Source organism: Amphiprion ocellaris, chromosome 6 (assembly GCF_022539595.1).
Source record: "Amphiprion ocellaris isolate individual 3 ecotype Okinawa chromosome 6, ASM2253959v1, whole genome shotgun sequence".
NCBI lineage: Eukaryota > Metazoa > Chordata > Actinopteri > Pomacentridae > Amphiprion > Amphiprion ocellaris.
Window position 1 is genome coordinate 16,287,897 of NC_072771.1, and position 22,432 is coordinate 16,310,328.

A 22,432-nucleotide genomic window follows, 5' to 3' on the forward strand; every position below is an offset into this window, starting at 1 on the left:
AGAAGTATTTGCTTCTTTAAAATGACTCTACACCATTAATTCCTCTAGAATGAAGATCTATGAGGCCACCACTCTTTTCTCAACCCTCTTTTCCACCGACTGCTGCAACTCAATCACACCAGCTCACCTAAGACTGTTCAAACGCTGTACAACTGGATCAATATATAATTGTGGGACTTTTTGTAACATAGTTGACAGGTATCATAGCTGACACTTTTGTTCTTTTCAGGCCTAAAATCAACATGGCCGCCTATAACCAAACACCACATGGCTTTTTTAGAGAAAGATTCTTGTTCATATTATGTATATAATTGAGAGGTGTTTTTGGAATGGGTAACTGAGTTGAAAGTGATTTCTCGGACACAGACACAATTTGATATTTTCCATGTAAAATTGGATATACATCTGTCATGAATATCTCAACATAATATAAAGAACACAATCAAAACAATTTTTGAATAAACTCATGTTATTATTGTTTAGCTAATTAGAAGGTGGTTGTTATTAAATTCGGATGGTTATTTAGTCAACAGTTTAGTGATATCCAGTCATTTCTTATTGATAAATGACTGTTTCCATAATAGATAATTATGGAATTTGAAAAGACATGATCATAATGAACATAAAAAACGCTAGAGTTTTTATTTTTGATAAAAATCTAGGGACGATATATCCCATTGACTTCAAAAGTCCCTCAATTATATACTGACCCAACTAGTCTATGCTACACAACGGTAAGGTGTAATATTGGAGAGATTCAGCCATACATGTTTGAACCAGAAACCAATTCTGAAGAAGAGTTATACAGGAAGCCCCACGCTGTAAGTTAACAGGACTGTTTTTTCTAGATTTGCTACATATGAGATCCTGGAAGTCTGAATCTGTGTTTTTAGTCTGTCATCAGTACAGTGCAGCCACATGGACATGTTAACAAGGTAAGAACAAAAAAGGATTGGAGGCTGTCTTTTAACTATTACACAGTGAGGATTTGGGGAAAAAAGTATTGCAAATTGAACTGCAATTATCTGTCAGATATTTTCCCAAATCATCCAGCCCTACCGGACCATTTAAATTCACGATTAAGATTAGCTTAACTTGTAATAATATGTTTGCATTTCCAAATACGCAAGAAAAGCATCAGTAACTAAGACAGCGAACATGGCAAATATATCTTCCAAACATCAGAAGCATCACTGTGAGCTTGTCAGTGTGTCGATATTCATATTTCACAATAACCCGAGGAGAAGATGGCAGAGATGTTGCATCAGTCTCCTTTGTTCTGACTGACTCCCCATTTTGTCCCATCAGACAGACTCAGATTTTGTAGCTACATGATGAAGGGGTTTTAGTTTCAGGGGAAGTACAATTCTTGAGGTAGACATGAACATTACATCAAAATCCTCCCCAGCAGAAAAAAATAGATAAAAGAAGCTGTACTGTCTTCATACAGAGGAGGGAGTAGATACAAATGGTAATCCACCAACTTACTAGGACACGTAGTACCGTGCCTAATCAACATTTCATTCTCTTTTAAGTATCGCTTTCAAGTTCTTTTGCAGTGAATCAAAGTGACACAGCAGGCAGAACTACAGCATCTCAGTCAAACTGTCTTAATACCTCTAATTAAATGAATCATAATAAAAAATGAAGGGCTAAATAGGCAGTAACTGCTTCAAACTGCGCTGAAAAATTAACGTTGCTGCTGTGACCATAAAATGGCATAAAATGTTATGCCTAATATTTTCATGTTATATTATTCATTCTGTCTGCGGTGCCCGACTTTTCATAAAGTGCTAGATAAGCTGTCAAATCCCATTAACGTAGAAGTGTCGCTGACTGAGTGAACAGAAGCTTAAACTGAGGGAATCCAGGGCATGTGATTACTGATTGATAGATATGACATAATAATAAGACACTCGATATGGGATTCAGATTTTTGAGAAGTTATTAGAAATATACTGATAAAACGCAAATTCTTTTTTCCAAGGAGGAGACATTGGACACCTCTGGACTCCTTGAGAATTGAAATAGTTCTTTTGTTCCTCCACTCTACTCACACTGAAGACTTGATGGAAAAATCCACCCTTGGATACACATACACTGCTATGTATCATCAAGCTATGATGTTTGGTGCATGCTAGCAGTCATTTAACATTGGCCTGATGGAAATCCCTTTTCAGGTAACCAATCCCTCAACTCGCCACATCCGCTCCAGCGTCACCTACTGATTTCCTGCATTTCCCTAACTGCCTTTCCAAAGAGTGAGGATCTTTATGTTCGATTCTGCCGTATGTGTTGGCAGACAAAGTACGGCAACAGTCACTGGGAGAAAGTGAAAGTCAAAAAGTCACACCCCTCACTCAAACCACAGCACATCGTGAGGGTGCATTGCATTGTGGTCTATTGAGGCTGCTGTCAACAGAGAAATTGGTTTCTGTGCCTCTTCAAAAACGCATTTCGCCTTTATGATGGATTGTTGAATGCCTGTGTAAAATTGTGGGCCAATCTTTCAGAGTGTCTGACACCAAAACTAGAAGTTCACCCCTGGAGTTATAGCAAAGTGGAAATGTTGCAGCACATGAGACATTATATCTTCAAACAACAAAATCAGTCCAGAGGAGCAAAAATAAATCCCTCAACAGCAGAGCATTAAAGCTACTTCAGAAAGTAACTCCTTTAGGCATTTCAAGAACTTTAATTAACCCGGCAGGGAAACTGTTTCATAATGGATGCTCAAATTTAAAAATTGACAAATTAAAAAATGTATAGCTAATTTACAAAGATAAAATTCATCCAAAGAGAAATTATATAACAGGATAGCTACATGAAGAAGAGCTCCAGTGATGTTCAACAGAGCATTTAGTCATTCGTGGTCTCTTTCTTCACACGCTTCTCTGGTTATTCTGAGCGCTGATGTTTGCCATGATGGAGAGGAGTTTTGACAGCATCATTTATTCGCTCATTCATTCAACTTTTATTTAAACTTGGCAAAATATTGCGGTAAAAGCCTCATTTACAATGTAGCCTCGCAAAGACTCAAATTAAGAGAAAGTATGGGCATACAGCTACGAAACCTGGAAAATGGCAATAAAAATATTAAAAATTAGTCGAATAATTAAACCATTAAGAATAATTAGAGCAATTAAGATTAAAGACAAATGAGTCACCTATAAACAGAACAGCTGGAAGTGAGATAAGATGGAATTAAAAAGCTAAATTGCCCTCAAGATAAAAATGAGGCAAGATTGTTCTGCATGTTATTCTAGGTTGCAGGTGCACAGTAAGTAAAAGTGGATTTCCAAAGCTCAGAAAAAACAGCCGGCACCTGCGTAATCCAATAATTTGAGCTTGTTTGATAAGGACCCACATTAAAAGAGAGCAGCAAAGTAATGTAAAATGGTTATAAATAAATAAAACCCAGTGTCTATCACACCTTAGAGAGAGGGAGGGCAGCACAACCTCAGCGTACAGCTCACAGCGATGAGTATTCTAGCTAACACTGGTAATAAATCTTAGTGCAGAGTGATGAACAGTGTCCAAGAGCTTAAGAGTCACAGCTCAGGCATGCATGCTTATCGAACAGTTGCTTTCATAAACGTCCTTCTATAATGCAGCACAAAACATGATTTATTCCTGTTTTCAAAAACTACTTTGTCTTGTTTTGCTCACCCTTTATTCACATGATATTTAAAAGTCACCGTCATATTCCAGGGTATTTGTACTTGTTAGCCCTTTCAGTATTTGTAGATATGACAAGATAATCATAAATAGTGTTTCTGGCTCTGGTGCAGATCATGTATTTAGTATTGCCTGCATTAAGAACTAAATTATGTTGACTGAGTGCAACTGTTACCTCTGAAAAACAGGACTGGAATAGCAGAATAAACAGTATCCACACAAAAGTTTAAGACAACATCACCAGAGATGTACATTAGGTTTTATCATCTATATAAGGAGTGAACAAAACAGGCCCCAGGATTGAGCCTTGTGGAACACCTTTTCCATTTCTTTCTCAAATTCAGATGTAGCAATTTCATCAAATCTAACACAATGAAGCCTTTTTTTTTAAATAACAGCATGATCAACTGCCTTTAAGGGATCGATAAAGAGTTTCTTTCTATCCAAAGCTGTAATAAAATCATTTAAAACAAGAGTGACAGCAATAACAACACTCTGTTTTCTCTTAAACCTGACTGGCGTGTCCCTGAAATACAGAGCACTGAGACGACTGATTTGAGCTGATTATTTAATAGAGATCCAAGGATTTTTGAAACACATGATAATTTAGAGGTAAGCCTATTGTTAGGGTCAGATGTTTCACCACTTTTATGTAAAGAGGTTATGCAAGTGGCCTTCGAGACCAGGAATTGTTAAAACCAGCTAAAACTGAAAAATGAAAGATGCATTTAATGTGGCTGACTACAGTTTCAAGCAGCAAGCTTAAAGAAACAGGGATCACATGTATCCTCAACAAGCATATTCTTTTAATCTATAGCTAGTAATGCAATTGGAATGGCACAAGGACAGAGCAGCTGTGAGGTAAAATGAGGCCTCATATTACCTGTATATGAGGATTAGTAGCATACAGAAGCGGTCCTATATGACTTAAGTTACCAGCAGATGCAAAATGATTGTTCCAGGCTACACAAATCTCTTTGTGGTCTGACATATTGAACACCCATCATCTATGGTGAGAGGAGGAAATGGGAGGGAAGACTTATGGGTAATACATTGCCGTCCAGAATTTTGACATAAATAATGCACAAATAAAATACATAAATAATCATAGATTTAGCTCCTCTTCCTGCAAATGTGCATTTTTTTTCCTAAGCTGACTAAAAAGAAGCCAGTGATAGAGGTCCTTGGGAAACCTGGCAAGAGACCAGGTTTCATTTCTGACTGTAGTTAAGGGTGAGATTTCTGTTGAGAACCAGGGACTTGACCTATTCTGTGTTGTGTTGTGTAAAAGGTAAATTAAAATTGGCTGAATTGAAAGACAAAAATGAATGGACAAGAGCTAATTCAACATCTGGAATTTTAGCAGGATGAATATGACTTGCCGAAAGATCATTCAAGAAGGCCTGTTCATCAAAGTGTCAAAATTCCATTTGATCACCATATTCATGCATATTTTTTCATCCTAGATCTTTTGAATTAGGCTATTGGACAATGATCACAGAAACAGAGTAAAAAATACTCTTTTTCTGTCTTTCTTTTTCTCTTCTGTTTGTTAAAATGAAGTCAATCAGTAATGACTCTGAGGTGTCTTTTAAATGTAGCCTGTAAAGGTCCGTATTTATCTGTGAATGACGAACATTGCTACAGATTTGGATCAAATAATCAGATGTCAGAGTTTTTTTTTTGTTGAGCTAAAAGATCAGCTTCTCCTCAGTAGCTGAGGAGGGAGCAGTAAGAGGTCTGCACACTCTCAAAAAACCTCAGTAACAGAACTATTGTGCTTGCAGGGCTAAGAACTCAAAACATTTTTAACAGTACAAGCAAAACAAGCTCTTGTATAAATGGTCACGGCACCTCTTCTTGTGTTTTCTATCCATTCAGTAAAGCTTTTAGTCATTCAAAGCCACCTCAGGAACACTCACAGTACAGTTCAGATAAAACCGCAATATCAGGATCTGTTTGAGTTACCAAGACTTTCAGTTGATCCAACTTTTTATGGTGAGTAATGCTCCTTAATTTAAATGAATAAAACTGAAATCTGTCTATCTTGAAGGAAAGACAATTAAAAAAGGTTAAATTTGGAATTACAATATGGTGTGTGATAAGGGCATAGATGCACACACCTGTGTAGGAGGCTTGTCCTTACTGATCTGGTGAACTGCAATGACAAGAGTCTCTGGATTGTCACAATTGTGATTTGGGTTGTAGGGGGCACTACTGATACAAACAGGAGGTTAGACGCTCACTCAGGACAAAGAGGAACAATCAGTGAATCAGTGTAATCCAGCGCTGTTGAGGAACAAGCAGTGTTCTGTCAGTGCTATGAGGCTGTAGTAACAGCATGAAAATGTTAGTCGAAATTGCACCCTCATTGGAGCTGGGGGCCAAAGAAAAGATTTAAATTTAAATAAAAAACAGGTTGTGCGATGGACAGACTGTCTGTGGCTATGTGCAGGGTGAGAGCAGTCGATTCGTCCACTACATTCACTTCTCCCCCGCAGTATGGAGGCTGTCTACGTCCAACCTCAGGATTGAGCCTGGCTTCTGAATACGTTTGTTGAGTCCTCTCGTACCGTGAACCCTCAGGCTTTTGGTCCCACAGAGAAACAGCGTAGAAAATGGTTCTGGCCACCACAGACTCATTCTCAGCATGGTGCCACATACATCGAAGGACCAGAGCCTCCGCAGGAAAAAGCATAAACTGCAATTTCTGTCTCTGTCAAGTTTCCTATCCAAGTGAAAACCCAGATATTTGTACTTTTGTACCATGTCCACTATCTCTTACCTAATGTAAAGACAGGCATTCGGAGTCATGGATCTCCTCAAGTCAATCACTGCTCCTTTGTTATGCTGATACTGTGTTGCACCACCATCCTACAACTGCAGAGTTATCTGAGAAGTTCTGCAGGTTGCAGGTCTCCGTATCATACCTCAGATCCATGCTTAATAATGTAAGAGGTGCTGAAGAAATCACGACTTTAATAATGCTCCCTGACCTGTGCTGGTTGGTGTAGGCACTGTGGAGCAGGTATATGATGGCATCCTCAGCTCCAAATCTGGTCATCAAACAAACTGGAAGGGATCCAGTGAAGGCTTGACCAGTGGGAATCCAGGTCCAGTCTTTCAAAAGCCTTTACAATGTGTGAGGTCAACGTTACTGGCCTGGAGTTACTGGAAGCACTGGGACTGGTCTTCTTTAGTACAGGACCCAGCCAGGTTGTCCCACACTACACGATGACTTCCTCCAGACATAAGCTGAGGTTACTTTTTCAGATAAGATTGACAGTTGATAGACTTCAGTTTAGCAGATTGTCCTCGCATGAAAACAAGGTGAATTAAAATGGAAAAACGAGGTTGCCTGAAAAAGACACTAAGTGATAAAGACTGCTCGTGGCTGTAGGAAGACTGTTGTATGCTGAGAGCAAATATTCTAACACTGTGATGTCAGGGAGGAACGTGAAGAGGTTAGCTGGGTCAAGAAAAAATAAACACAGGAGACATTTGTTCATTTCCAGACAGAAATGTCAGCAGCTAGTGGATGAAACTGAGTACCGACATTCTTGGTCCCTTGACGATGAACCCTAATAAAAATCAGTGATAACTTTGTAAACATCATTATGCAAAAACACAAAACTATCACCATGTTGTTGTAATTATGAGCATGTTAGCATTCAGCTCAGAGCACTACTGTTAGTACATACATTCTGACAGGACTTCCAGCATGGACGCAGTCTGTTGCTTGTGTTTTGCTGTTGTTGCACAGCCGTTGTCTTCAGTGATGAGTCCGGCCGATGATCGACATCAGCTGTTTTTCACTGATTGGAATGTGAAATTTCCACCAAAACATACTTCTAATTAACAGAAAATTGGTTTTAGCCGATTCGCCACTGAATGAACAAAATGGCCTCAAACACAAAACAGAAGTGGGGGTGTTTAATATCACATTAAATATTCATGATGGTTTGTGTGTGGCTGCAGGAAAGGAAGACCACTGGAGATTGTGTGACGGGAAGGGATGAATTAGTCTGGCTTATCTTTGTGGTCTTTTCATTTTCTTCCAAATTAGTTTGGGTCAAAATGGGGCTTCTAATTCCATTTAATAATTTTCACATCTTTGTAATAGTAGAGTTATAGTCCAAACATGTACTGACTCACCTGATTTGCTTCTAACAGATAAGTTCATTTGATCTTGGCTTTAAGTGAAGGACTGGGTTATTGTGTAATATCAAGTGCATATCGGAGTTAATGATGCTGTCAATCAATGCTGACCTCAATTTAAAACGGAGGTTTGGAGGCCAACATAGTGATGACTTTCATTTCTTTTGTCCTCAACAGCACAATATTTTCTCAATGATCCACCACTTGTCTGGCTTTAAGCCTTTATGCGAATGTATAATGATCGGCAAGAGGCACAAACAGCAGTTTATCGTGTATGTTCTGTAAATAAGAACATCTAACCCTGAGTGAAATTCAATATTGTCTGTGTTGAAGCGTGGAGGAAGAACATCATATTTTCCGCCTGTGCCAGATTAAGCTATTAGCTGGCCGCGACATGTGCTATTAGCACATCCTAATGAGAATAACAAAATCCTGAAAACCTCAATTGGATGAAAGAAGAGATGCTAAGATTAATTATTATCAAACAACAACATTTCCTTATTCATTTTAACAGGACATGCTAAATGACAAGCTATTATTGCACAGATCTCCTGTTTCCTCTCTGTGCTGCTAAGTTTTTCTTAATGTATTCCACCTCCTCACCAGAGCAGACATCACACCTCCAAGAGGAACATCTGTCAGAAGTCTGAATCACACATTTCGCAGCGTATATTTATTTGGAGGAGATCTTACCCCACGCACACAGCAGCCTGAGAGGTGCTTAACCAAAGATAGGTCTGAGGTCTGATTATGTGCATTTGTGATAATGAATCCCTCTGCAACATTTTAACTCAGCTTGAAATCGCAGCCTTGACTGGAACGAGGTGGGATATACTGTCTAGGATCAGCTATGTGCATTTCAGATACATTTTACACACTGACATATGCAGAGGCTGGTATGATATGGAGTCTCTATGCTGAATGAGTGAGCATCACAGATGATAGCAAAGTAGGAAATCTCCGCTGAATGAAATCCTGGATATTTTTGGGAATGTACTTGTTTTGCTGTCTCACCAAGAGTTAGATGATGGCTTAACTTAGCATAAACACTGGAAACAGTCTGTTGTGACTATAAGGTTGCTTGGAAACAAGCCAAAAATAGTCTGGCAGATTGTTGAGTAAGAAAAACTAGAAATGATATGCAAACCTACTGTCTATATCAACTTGAAACTATTTTTAGTTTCTCCTGTTGTTACCTGATACATTTTAATGGATATTTGTTGTAAATACATCTTTACTGCAGGAGTATTTTTGACTGATGCTGAGTTTTTGCTTGTTTTAGGGGAATAGTCAAGGCACAGAATGTGATTGCTGGCCCTAGGGGTCTCTCAGTCAAAACAGTAACAAAAGTTGTAGTTTGATGACATTGCATAGCAACACGGCATCATGGGAGTTTTGTCCTAACTACCACCTGTCGATGAAAATGTGACGTACCTCAGGCAAAGATAAAGTATTAAAGTAATACTGATGTTATGTTTAGCCACTTATATTCACCTCATGTCATTTCATTCTAATGGAAAAGCCTCAGTGACATTAGCTAATGTAATATAGATACCTTAGCATTAGATACACTGAGCACTTTGACCAACATTATGTGATTCAAGGGTTCAAGGATGTTTATTGTCATTGCATTCCTACAATGAATTTTTGATGAATTGTGATGAATTCATTTCAGAAGTAGCTCAGCACAATCATACTAAAATAAGTGTAATCCATCACAAGGGAGCAATACAAACAACAGCTTGAAAATCTTTAGTCTACTTGTGTAATGACATTTTAATGTGAAAATGTTACATATTGTACCTAAAATGCAAATTAAAACATAAATTATTGGTCACAGTTCTTCTTACAGCTTATGTTCAGGCTACATACTGTCCAGCAACCTCCAGGAATAATGGTACATATCCACAGAATCCTTCATTTTAAAAAATATTGTGAAGCATTCACAATATTTTCTGTATAAGCAGGTGTACAATGCATTCTGGCAGTGTTGTCATGCATGCATTGAGTTGCACCTGCTCCTTATTTGCATAAATTTGAGGTTTAGCCTACTTTTTGCAAATCAGGGGTGTCCAACCGCCCCTCAACACCTCAGAAAAGACCAGAAAAACTTGAAACTAATTTGTTGATCGCCAGATTCTGCTGATTTCTCATCTCAAATGTTTCAGAAACACATCCATTTCCGTACAAGTCACCACATTGATCATGTATTAAAACCAGCAGCAGACAGACCCTTGAGAGAAGCCTTCATCCAATCAGCTGCAGCCAATGTTTGCACAGGCGTAGGTGGGTGTTGTCTGTATTGGTTTCCTCATGTAGAGCAAATGTAAATCTTCTGTTGTGACACTCCCTCACACCACGTATGCCAGGCATCCAAGGCTGGGAAGCAGAACAACCCCCAACATCCAAAAACTGTGGACACGTACCATTGATCAGGACTGCCTGTATGCAGCCTGAGAGGTAAGATTCAGGGCAGGGAAGTGTGGTGCTGCTTGTTAAACTTACTGCTTTGAGCATGCACTGTAACAACTGAAGGTGACTCAGATGTGGGTGTCAACATTTTTAGGAACTCAGATCTATCTCTCATCTGAACTGTGATTGCTGGACAATAACATCAAAGACAGACTGTCGGCTGAAATGACAAAAGTGTGTGTCTGTGTGTGTACCTATAGATAAGAGTGTCGCATTATTCTTCTCATCTGACGCTTGGCAAGAAAGTGAATGAGTGTGATTCCATTAATGTCCAACTATTCCTTTAAATAATAAAATATATATGTTATGTAACACTTTATTTTGCTGTGGCTTTCAAGAGCAATTTATTTGGCTTGTTTGCTGTAAAAATATGAACTGAATATAAATCACACATTTTCATAATTATCTACATATCCCCAGTATAACAAAGCACCTTGAGCCAGGTTGAGATGCTTGATCAGATAGAAAAATCTATCGATTTTTAAAAAAGTACATCACCACTCACAAAACACCATGTGATACGAGACACTAAAAAATGATGTTGTGTAATAGCCATTATGGCCAATTCACTTAATAGGCTGTTTCTTCCTGCATTTTGCTACAGCTGAGTTTGAATGGAATTGACCAGAGCCCATTTTTCACAAAATCATCAGCTATGATAAAAGCTAAGTAGTCTACTTCTGTGGATCCATGGATCATTGCCACCCAGTCTTGCAGTAACAGTAATTTTCAATTCCACCACACAGCAAGACAACCAAGCAAAATGAGAATTAATAGCAAAACGTACAGCTTTTTTAGGGAGTAGTTTAAAGCAAGCATGATGTTTCATCTGTCACACTAAATGCAGGTTATTTTTCATTACGGCATATTGTGCTGTATTGTCATAAATGTGCCAAAAAAGTTGCATCATCGTGTGCTGTCCCTCAGCATATGTGCATTGTGATATTTCCAGAAATAGCATGTTCTTTTTTATAGGCTATTCTACTTATGTGGTTAGCCGTTATTTGGCAACAAATATTAAAAACTGTCAAAGCTTCCTTCACTTGATGGAAGCCTGCCTTCTGTGCATTTACGCACCGATGAAGCGCAAGCTGCTATCTTGGCAAGTATTGACTATGTATTTTGATCATCTATCATCTTTGATTTTCAATTCTGACATTTTAAAGGCAGGGCTCTAATCATAGTGCCTACAAATTAAATTGATGTTTGTTGAATGATATGTACCCACAGCTTTGGGGGTTTATCCTGCGCAAACACTGATTAGATCCATAGGAGTCTTTAGGTTTAAATATATAACCAGGAGAGAGACACATGGTGTCACACTCTGAGAAGGCAGCAGAAAATGAAAACAACTTCATGCATGAATAAGGCTTGTGCCGGCCCAAACTCATCAGAGTGTTGACACTACAATGCTTCTCACTCTGCCAGCTTGAGAAATTAGTTGAGTTTCAAGCTGTAATTATTTCAGTCTTGTCTTTTCGACACAACACTTGTGTCATTCCGATGCAGCAGCGGTGGCACACCTTCCTTTCTCCTCACTTCATCTGCCTTCCCAGAGCCCACTTTAATTATCTATGAGCAGGATCTCCTCACCTTATTAATGCTTGCAGATTCTATCCGAGTGCAAAAATTGCCTTTGGCTGAGATGGTGGGATTTTCACCTGAATATTTTCTGAACTAACTTTACAGAGGATGATCTGTGGACGGACGGCAACCGCTGCAGCTGCTCTGTGAGCACAGAAGTGGATGACATACAAGGGAAAAAAAAATATTGTGCCACAGGAAGACCATAGAAGCGCACAGTTCAAAGTGTTCATCAAAATTCAACACTCCGTGAGTTCAGTTTGCAGTGTCTGAGCCAACCTGCTGAGCCGTGCTGGAGGAAATCTATAGAAACAAATTAACTCCACGTCTGTTGGTCTGGGCATGTGCAGAAGATAACAGGCTTCAATTACAAAGCTCTTACTCCTAATTGAAAATGCAGTTAATAGCTTAAGTGCTTTCTATCTGGGATAGCTAAAATAATGTGCAGGGGGCGCACTGGGTGCTGGCATTTCCAATATGCTCCTGAGTGTGGGTTTGAGCCCTGCAGCAGCCTTTTCGGATACAACATCTCTCCTACTTTCATCTTTCTTGACACTCAGCACTGTGTGTATTCAATATAAACTGAAAAGCCTTCTCACATGTCAGAAGAGATTGTGCTGCATTGCCTGCATTGTGATGCAAATAGCCAGAGACACTATCTTTGCACATCATAGGCTTCTTGTGCTGTAATCTATGCTGGATTCTGATCCACATAAAATTTCTAATAATAGTAAAAAATAATAATAATATTCCACTTGGTCGAATAATGGAGCCCATTGTGTAAACACACGGATCTAACTTAAACATTCTGAAAAACCTGCAGGTAGTTTCAAAAGTGTCCAGCTGTAGTATGTGTTCTTACTTTGAATTGCAGTGTTTGGCATGAAATGTAACACAACCATGCACACGCACAAAAAAATCCCATTACATTTTTAACAACTCAAGCTGCTCCCTTGCGCTGCAGAGGGCAAGGAATAACAAAGCTGAGGGAAGTCTCGGCTCCTTACCTCTGATGGGCTATTAGTTATTCTAGCTAGCAGAAGCCCCATTAGGTCTGCCATTTAATGTTCCCACGCCACATTCTCACATGAAAGCTACAAGATTGATAAGCCGACCATCTCACCTCCAGCTTCCCTTGTGTTTGAGAAATGCTCTGCCACAGATAATCTGACAAAGAGCTGATTTAGCTACCCGTGTACCTTGTACTATGGTGACATTACTGAAAACAACGAAACTCTCCCAGCCTCTCCAGCGATGTTAGTAAAGGACACAGCAGGAGGAGAACCAGTGCTACACTACAATCCATGGACTTGAAACATATTATATGATTTATAGGCTCCATGTAGAATAGAGCAACTGAGCTGTGTGGCAGTGAGATAAAACTCATTGACAGATACAGCAGAGAGGAAATGTGCCTCCTGTATTTTACAACATGTCTGGTCAGTGTTACAAAAGGTGCAGCAAAAGATTCCACTGACACTACAACATGTCCTGTTAATCACACTTAGCTATATTGCCAAAGGGGGGAAAAAGCCGCCGGACAAAGGAAGACAGATGCAGGGCATTAGAGAAAAAAAAGAATATACAGGCAAAAAAGCACCTAATTAAGCATGAGCAAATTGATTAGTCTTTCTGTCAAGGCTTTCTGTCTCAATCCCTCCGTGCCGTACAGTGGCTCAGAGTCAGTCGTGCGGAGGAGACCGGCTTGAGGATGAGAATTTCAATTTGAACTCTTTAGAGGAAAGTTTCACTCATGTAGCCGAGCAGCTTCTATATATTCCCCAGATTAAACAAAAGCATAATGCAGTTTCTCACTGCAGTAGTTACACAAATACCAGAGAGAAATCGAGCCCAAATGCATAATTTAACTTTTATTTGGCTGCAGGCCTTTATAGTGTTCCCCAGCCTGCGGTGACTGTTTGAACTTTGTAAATTAAACTAATGACTAAAAACCAAAGTACACAATTGCCAGAGGCGGGAAAACAGAATGTGATATATGATCAGCTGCTATGATTGTAAATATTTACATATTTAATGCAGCAGAATACAAATATCAAGACTCACATGACTTGTATATTTGCTACTACAGCTGTAGTAGCAAACACACAGGATAGGAGGGGACCACCTGCACAGTGACTTGATCGAATACATTCTTATCATTCCATTCAGGACAGCGAGCCTTTTGTGAATAAATAAAAGGCTGGCTGATAACACACAGATTCATCAATGAGCTCTTTTTATGTCAGGAATGAAAGCTGAAGCTACTTTGTGTATAATTCATCTCACCGTATGTAAGGTACCCAGGAAGAGGAGCTGCCACTGCAGTTTCAGCTAATGGGTTCATATTTTAGCAATAAAATTGCATGATTCAGAACAACAGCTGGGTAATCATATGGAACAGAGCTAACCCAGCATATTGCCAAGCAAGTCACCATGCACTGACCTTTGCCTCCTTATCCCCACACAGACAAGAGCACAGGAGAAAACAAGTGTGTTTCCCCGCAGATTGTAAGAAAATTTACCTCTCATGCCTCGCAGTGGAAATGGATTTTTGGAGGGCAACAGTCATACCTCGCATTCCCTGGAGCCTGAGATGGTGTATGTGTAAGGTCCTGTCCCATTAACCAGCACATCCATAGTCTCTGAGTGTGAAGGCTTGTAGTCCACATAGTACTCTTGCAGTGGCGAATTAAGGGAGCGCTCAGTCTCCCGTGCCTTTTTCTGGCGCGTTTTAACTGCTGAGCGCTGCTGAAGCTGTTTGATACTGGTGGGATAGCGCTTCCACGAGACATATATAACCAGCAGAATTATAGCCACAGATAAGAAGAGGGCCACGCTACCAGCTATGATCTTGTGGAAGGACACGTACTCAGTGTCTGGCAGGGGGATGGTGGGGGAGGCCTCGGTGGGGGTCGGAGAAGCCGTCCTGTTCCAGATCAGCTTTTTATCCGACACAGACTTTGTGGTAAGAGGCAGCAGCTCAGGTGGGAACACAGAGGTGAGGGGCGCTTTCGTCGAGGGGACGGGGCTCGGCGTGGCTGTACAGATGTTATAAGTCTCCACCACATCAGTAACTTTCTCTCCTTGTGCCTCCTTGGGACTGGCACAAATCATGGTAGACTCCTTGTTGCCTTTAAAGGCTTTGAGCCAGGACACCAGAGGACAAATGTTGGGATTACAGAACCACAAATTGCCAGCAAGACTGATGGTGGTGAGCGAGATCCAAGCCTCCACTGTCTGCTGGGAGACGTTGCTGAGTTTGTTGGAGTCCAGGTTAAGAGTCTGAAGATTAGGCAGGCATTGAAATGTACTCGGATCCAACATTTGGAGCTCATTTCCGGACAGGTCCAACTTTTGCAGGGAAGTCCACATCCACGGCAGTCCCTGGGTGAGCAGTTTGATACGGTTCCACTGCAGATACAGGGCCCTCAGGTTAGTCAGGCGCGGAAAATGAGCAAAATTTATCTTCGAAAACTGGTTATGCTCCAAATGAAGCTCAATGAGCTTAAGGAGTCCTGCAAAGGCATTACGGGTGAGGCTCCGAAGCCTGTTGTAGCCAATATCTAGAAACTCCAGGTTGCGACAGTCAAGGAAAACTCGCATTGGGACAGTTTTTAAGGAGTTTGACCTCAAGTGTAAACTCAGCAGCTTCCGTAGACCCACAAACTGATTCGGCTGGAGAACCTGCAGCTTGTTATAGGAAAGGTCAAGATTACGCAGATTGGGGACATCGTGGAAAGTGTTGTTTTTTAGCTGTGTGATCTTATTGGAGCTGAGAATCAGTTCTTTGAGCCTCCGTATGCCGTGGAAAGCCTGGCCGTCCACGGCATTGATGTAATTGTGGTCGAGGTAGAGCCAAACTAGTTGACTCAGGCCTGCAAACTGGTGGGCTCTGAGGTTCGCCAGGCTGTTGTAGCGCAGGGACAGGCCCTGTGTGCCGACAGACACGTTGTTTGGCACGTCACGGAAGGCATTGGATTCGCAGTATATTATTTTCCCATCACATCTACAGCTCTGGGGGCAGGGACGCTCACGGATGCCACTGGGAACAGCGAGCAGCCAGGCGGGCACCACCACTGTGAACACAATCCATCTGAAAAGCACTGAAAGTCCTGCAGACACACAGAAAAGTAGGAGATTAAAGAGCACACACATGATGCACAGACCAGAGTGGAATAAAATCCACACAATACACATTTACTTGACTCAAGAAGCATCACCCGCACTGTATTCTGAGGCATTTGTTAACAGAGGGGGGGTTATTTTCAGCTCACTAAATCTGCATCCCGGTGTTTGTGGCAAATCTGCACACACTTGTTCACTGTCACTGTCAAAGTCACGCTCTGGAGACACTGGAAAGGTGAATGATCAGGCATAATTTGTCAGATAGTTGATGAGAGAAGAGCCTCCCTCAGATCCTCTCCAGCCTGCAGCCATCATTCAAACACCGCGGGGGGGGGCAAAGACAGCAGCAAAAATCAGCTTTAAGTGAACTGTAATTAGGCGAACAGACTTTGCGCATAAATGAACGCCGTAAGTAGCTGTGGATGGCGGGTACGTACCCATATTTGCGCGATGTCGGCTCCTCCTCATGTTCGGGGCTCTCTGTTGCATGCGTCCCTGGTCCACATGTTAGACGCACTCGGCGTTTTGCCCAAATAGTTGGACCCTCCGCCACCAGGACGCCCGTCTGCGCGGAAAATCTACGCACTTTGCGCCGCAGCCAGAACCGCTCTGCTCACAGCCGCACACCTGTCGGAGAAGAGAGCAGCTCCAGAAGGTGTGCATCAACCTCTGTGTGTAGTTTACCGCACATCAGCTTGATCGTGCATATTTTTTTTCTCTCTCTCTCTCTTTCTGACTGCCACCTTACAGAAGCCCTTGGAACGGACGCGCTCAGGCTCGCAGCCTCCTGACAATGACTCTGTTCAACGCTTGTCGTGGGAAGCTGATAAAATACATTCTAACAGCGAGTCGCCAATTGTTGAATCTGGGTTAAGTGGCAAGAAAAAGAGACTGGAAACACGACCAAGTGCAGAAATCTGACGGGAAACTGTGGTCCAGACGCGACAAGTTGGTCGGTCTCCTGGTCCAGGCGCGGACAGCGGAGGGAAAAGGCGCAGTCTGTTGTGGATTACACACGTTGACCGTGGCATCAAGAATAAATCAGTTGTATAGCAACAGGAATGATGTTGGTGGAGGATTCTACAGAGCTCAGTGGTGCTCGGTTTCAGGACTTGAGATGCCCTCTCCTGGTCACTGAGTGGCACTCCGCAGCCCACACCAAAGCACACTTCATTGTTCTCACGCACACAGCCTGCATATCAATTAAAGCCCAGCAATGAAAACACCGTTTGCTCTGCATTTAGATATTTGTTAAGATGTTCAGCCACTGAAACACGCCTCTGAACAGCCACCACTTGAACATCTTTAAATGTAGCTCAAACTCAAAAATTACACGGAGATGAGAGATGTTATGTAACTTTTTTGCCCTGAATTTTAATCACAGCTACTTATGACTTTGTAACAAAAGTAGAGGCACTTATGAACCTATTTAGTCATGCATTATACAACATTTAATATGTTGTTTGACTGTAATTACTTGTGTCACCATTTAATGAGTATCTGGAAGTTGGAGGTGGTTGTAGTCAAACTGATATTACTCTGATTTATTTCTTTATACTCATCAGAATGTATCATATTTGAGAAGTCCATCATATTTTGTTGAATGTAAAACATCGTTATGTGTTCATTAATTATTTTAGATACATGTAGATGATTAGAAGGCAGTGGAACACAAGAAAATGCAAATTTTCAAGTATAAAAAAGAAGAACCTCAAAAATATACTCAGATGTTTCCTTCACTGATAATGAAGCCTAATTATGCGGCGAATTTTACTTTGAGCCCGTATCTAAGGAACTATTGGGAAAATCTCAGATATTTTTCTTAATTAGTTCTTGGGCAGGTGGGTTTTAACAGAAAGGTCAGCTTGTTAAGGCTAAGTTTGTGTTATAATGAAGCGCACAATGCACACTGGCTGCTACAGGAGTCTATAGGATGCAGATTTGTGCCTTTTGAAATGAAGCCGTCAATCACTTCTTAATATTCTCATATTCTCTGAGGTATTTGCAGTAATCTTTAAATTAAAAAAATGTAACCAGAATACTAAAGTGGTACTCAGAAACATCAGATTGCCTGTATGGGCTCAGCAAACAGACGAATTGCAGTATCTGTTTTTATTTGGTTTCATATTAAGTTTATTGTCTTCTAAAAAATTAAAAAGTTACAGAAACTCAGTCAATACAATTTCACCTCCCATTGTTGCGTATTGACAGTGAAATGTGTCATGCGTAAACAAAGGGAGCTCTCAAGGCTTCATAATGAGACTTTGAGTCAGGGTCAGAGTCATCATTCCTAATGGGTCCCTCTACCCTGCACTTAATGAGGAGCGTAATTACCAGTAATGGACATTAATGAACGTTTCAGCACAAATCACAGATAGTTTGTGACAAAGAAATGACTGGAAACAAAAATATAAGGGATGCATGTAGCACTTCAGCTCCAGCCTTTGATTTAATTTTTATTGTTAGATCAATCAGCCAGCTGGAGTTAAAGGGCTGAGCAGAAATCTACACACGCACACATACACACATTTTCACACACATCAAGGTGACTGCTAGAATGGCAATGACAATTACACAGCTTTGAATGTAGCCCATCTATCAGTGTAGCTCTCACTCATCTGTCCCATCAGATGATCCTGCATGATCCATATACACCATCATCACCTGCTGATGCTTCAGAATCCTTCGTTCCTGAATGCTTTGTTCACCCTTTGATGGGCAGCATGGGTCAAGAGATACCTGTTTTCCATTGAATAGGGGTCACTTTTGACCCATGTTGTGCATCAAAGGGCTAAACTGAAATGCAACATAGTGTGGTGCAAAAGATTAAATTAATATATACAGTACCAGTCAAACGTTTGGACACACCTTCTATTCAATGGTGTTTATTGATTTTATTTATTTTCTACTTTCTAGATTTATACTGAAGACATAAAAACTATGAATGAACACATATGGAATTATGTTGTAAACAAAAAAGTGTCAAACAAACCAGAATATGTTTTATATTTTAGATTCTTCAAAGCAGCCTCCTTTTGTTTTGATGACAGCTTTGCAAACTCTTGGCATTCTCTCAGTGAGCTTCATGAGGTAGTCTCCTGGAATGGTTTTGAATTAACAGGTGTGCCTTGTAAAGCGTCAATTTGTAGAATTACTTCCCTTCTTAATGTGTTTGAGACCATCACTTGTGTCGTGCAGAGCTACGGTTAATACCCAATGGATAGCCCTGTTTGACTACTGTTGTAACTGATAGTATGGCAAGAACCACTGAACTCAGTAAAGAGAAACGACAATCCATCATATCTTTAAGACATGAAAAATTTCAAGAACTTTGAATTTATCCCCAAGTGCAGTCATAAAAAACATCAAACGCTATGATGGAATTGGCTCTCATGAGGATCGCCCCAAGAAAGGAAGACCAAGAGTTCATTAGAGTTACTAGCCTCAGAAACCGCAAATTAACAGCACCTCAGATTAGATCCCACATGAGTCCTTCACAGAGTTCAAGTAGCACACAAATCAGGCCTTCATGCTAGAATTGCTGCAAAGAAGCCACTACTGAGGATGAACAACAGAAGAACTGTCTGGGCCAAGAAACACAAGGAATTAGACCAGTGGAAATCTGTACCTAGGTCTAATGAGTCCAAATTTCAGATTGTTGCTTCCAACTGCCATGTCTTTGTGCAACACAGAAAAGGTGAGTGGATGGTCTCTACATGCATGGTTCCCACTGTGAAGCATGGAGGAGGTGTGATGGTGTGGGGGTGCTTTGCTGGTGACACTGTTGGGGATTTATTCCAAACTGAAGGCACAGTGAACCAGCATGGCTACCACAGCATCCTGCAGAAACATGCCATCCCATCCGGTTTGTGTTTAGTTGGACCATCATTTATTTTCCAACAGGACAATGACCCCAAACATGCCTCCAGGCTGTGTAAGGGCTATTTGACCAAGAAGGAGAGTGATGGACACCTAAACCCAGTGGGGATGGTTTGGGATGAGATGGACCACAGAGTGAAGGCAAAAGGGCCAACAAGTGCTCAGCATCTCTGGGAACTCCTTCAAGACTGTTGGAAAACCATTTCAGGTGACTACCTCATGAAGCTCATCCAGAGAAGGCCAAGAGTGTACAAAGCAGTAATCAAAGCAATGGTTGGTTATTTTGAAGAATCAAAAATATAAAACATGTTTTGACTTATTTCACACTTTTTGTTTACTACATGATTCCATGTGTTCATTCATAGTTTTGATGCCTTCAGTGAGAATCTGCAATGTAAATAGTCATGAAAATAAAGAAAAGAACATTAAATGAGAAGGTGTGTCCAAACTTTTGAATGGTAGTGTAGATATTCTAAAGAAGATATACACAATAATCAATCACAGAACAGCATAATCGAGCATGAAATTAAATTCCAACATGGGCAGTAAATGATGGTTTTATCTGGGATTCGTTATCCAGCATAGAACTTGTAATAAGGAGTTGTTTTTGTTTTGTTCTCTTTTTTACCATCGTGACCACTGACCTATTTTTGCAATAATTTGAATTAAACTGACAGCAAATGCAAAATTTATTTATTAGGAGTGAAATTTTAAAAAGTTTTTGTGAGATGTCACTGCTTTTCTGGCCATACTTGCTATTTTAGTCAGTAATACAGCTTCTGCCGACTTAGCTGTGAGTCCAAACATCATTGACTTTACTATGACCTTTGTCTAACAGAAATTTTTAGGTTTGTTTTTTTTATATTTTGAGATATTTTTTGCATTTTAAAACATTCAGCTTATTTTCCCAGAGTGCAATTTGCATCTCTAAGGTTTTAGACATACAGTAAGTGTATGTTAAGACGTTTGGAGAGATCAATAAATGCTTTTTTGTTTTTCTAAAGGGTATGAATAAGGATGTGAAGTATTTCTATTCTCTCAGTCACACTGGCCAGGAAGGTCAGCTCTGCTCAAAGATACTCAGATGCATCTTCTGAAATCTAAAGGGCTCAAAGAGAATGTGGCTCATGACAGTGAATCCCTGTCATTCATTAGGCCCCACTACACAGTATAAAAAAAAATACATTGAAAAGTAATAGTGTCATCCAGCCCATTCCCCTGTATGGCAGAGAGGTATTAGTTCGCCTCAGTCCTGTTTGGACAAACATCCAACGATTCTCAACGTACAGAATTCTGCACAGAAAAACACCAACAGACACATGTAGAGCAGAATCAAGGACATATCCACTGATAATTAACATTCAAAGGAGAGCACTCAAAGTTTTTAATCACCTTAAATCCAGCTCCTTAGACATCCTCCACTCCAAAGCCCTTCAAACCCATTAGCTGAGCCCAGTAAAGAGTCCCTTATGTCAGTCTGACTTTGTGCCCCCTCTCAGACACTCTCTGACCAACCTCACAACAACACTGTCTACCAACACCAGTCAGAGGAAAACAAATTATAGCGCAATGTAAAGATACTTATTTGGAAACATTACAATCTGAAAGCCACAGTAGATTAGAATGTTATTTGGCAGTAAAAAGAAAACATGACTTAGCTGGATATTTCTCTACTGTCAGACATAGAAAGCAGAAGCAGATCCTACAGGTTCAGTGAACACAAACTAGTAATTGGAAAAGACAATCAGAGGAGAATGTGCGGTCACCATTCAACAGGTGGATGCTAAGACAGAAATATTTCCTCCTACTGTGTAAAACATTTACTGAAATACGGAACACGTTCAGCTCTATAATTTCAAGGTTTCAGAGAGTATGATGTGCTTCTAAAATTTAAAAAATCTTCTCAAGAAAAGAACACACACACATACAATCTACTGTACATATACACTGATCTGCAACAACATTACAACCACTGACAGTAAATAAAACTGTTTATCTTGTTACAATACAAAGTTCTGCTGGTAAACCTTGAGTCCTGCATTTATGTGGATGTTACTTTGACACATACCACCCACCTAAACATTGTTTCAAATGAAGCCCACACTTCATGGCAACAACGCTTAGAGCCCTCATCATAAAAACTGCTCATAACTACACGTCGAGGAACACGACAAATAGTTGAAGACTCTCCTGATCTCAATGTGTTTGATCATCTGTAGCTGTGAGATCCTGAAACCCACGCAGATCCTGTGTCCAGGCCCTGATGGGTCAGAGGTGCTTTGGCAGCAAGACTGGGATATAGATATAGATATAGATATAGATATAGATATAGATATAGATATAGATATAGATATAGATATAGATATAGATGTAGACATAGATGTAGATGTAGACATAGATGCAGATATAGATATAGATGCAGATACAGATGTAGATGTAGATGTAGACATAGATATAGATGTAGACATAGATGCAGATATAGATATAGATGCAGATACAGATGTAGATGTAGATGGAGATGCAGATATAGATATAG

General features: G+C 40.3%; 1 protein-coding gene across 2 annotated transcripts in view; it reads right to left on the reverse strand.

The window, feature by feature from the left end:
- The window catches only part of LOC111574311 (leucine-rich repeat transmembrane neuronal protein 4), a 54,215-nt gene extending 37,123 nt beyond the window's left edge, over nucleotides 1-17,092 (reverse strand). Inside the window, exons 1-2 of one of the 2 annotated variants that reach the window (XM_035952168.2) lie at nucleotides 16,455-17,092; nucleotides 14,464-16,004 (exon numbers count right to left, since the gene is read on the reverse strand). In XM_035952168.2, coding sequence (XP_035808061.2) covers nucleotides 14,464-16,004; nucleotides 16,455-16,506 — 1,593 coding nt within the window. In that variant the 5' untranslated portion in view covers nucleotides 16,507-17,092. Of the gene's footprint in view, nucleotides 1-14,414; nucleotides 16,005-16,454 lie in introns of both variants that reach the window. The other variant, XM_023278845.3, reaches the window with a different exon arrangement.
- Between the last annotated feature and the right edge of the window lie 5,340 nt (nucleotides 17,093-22,432).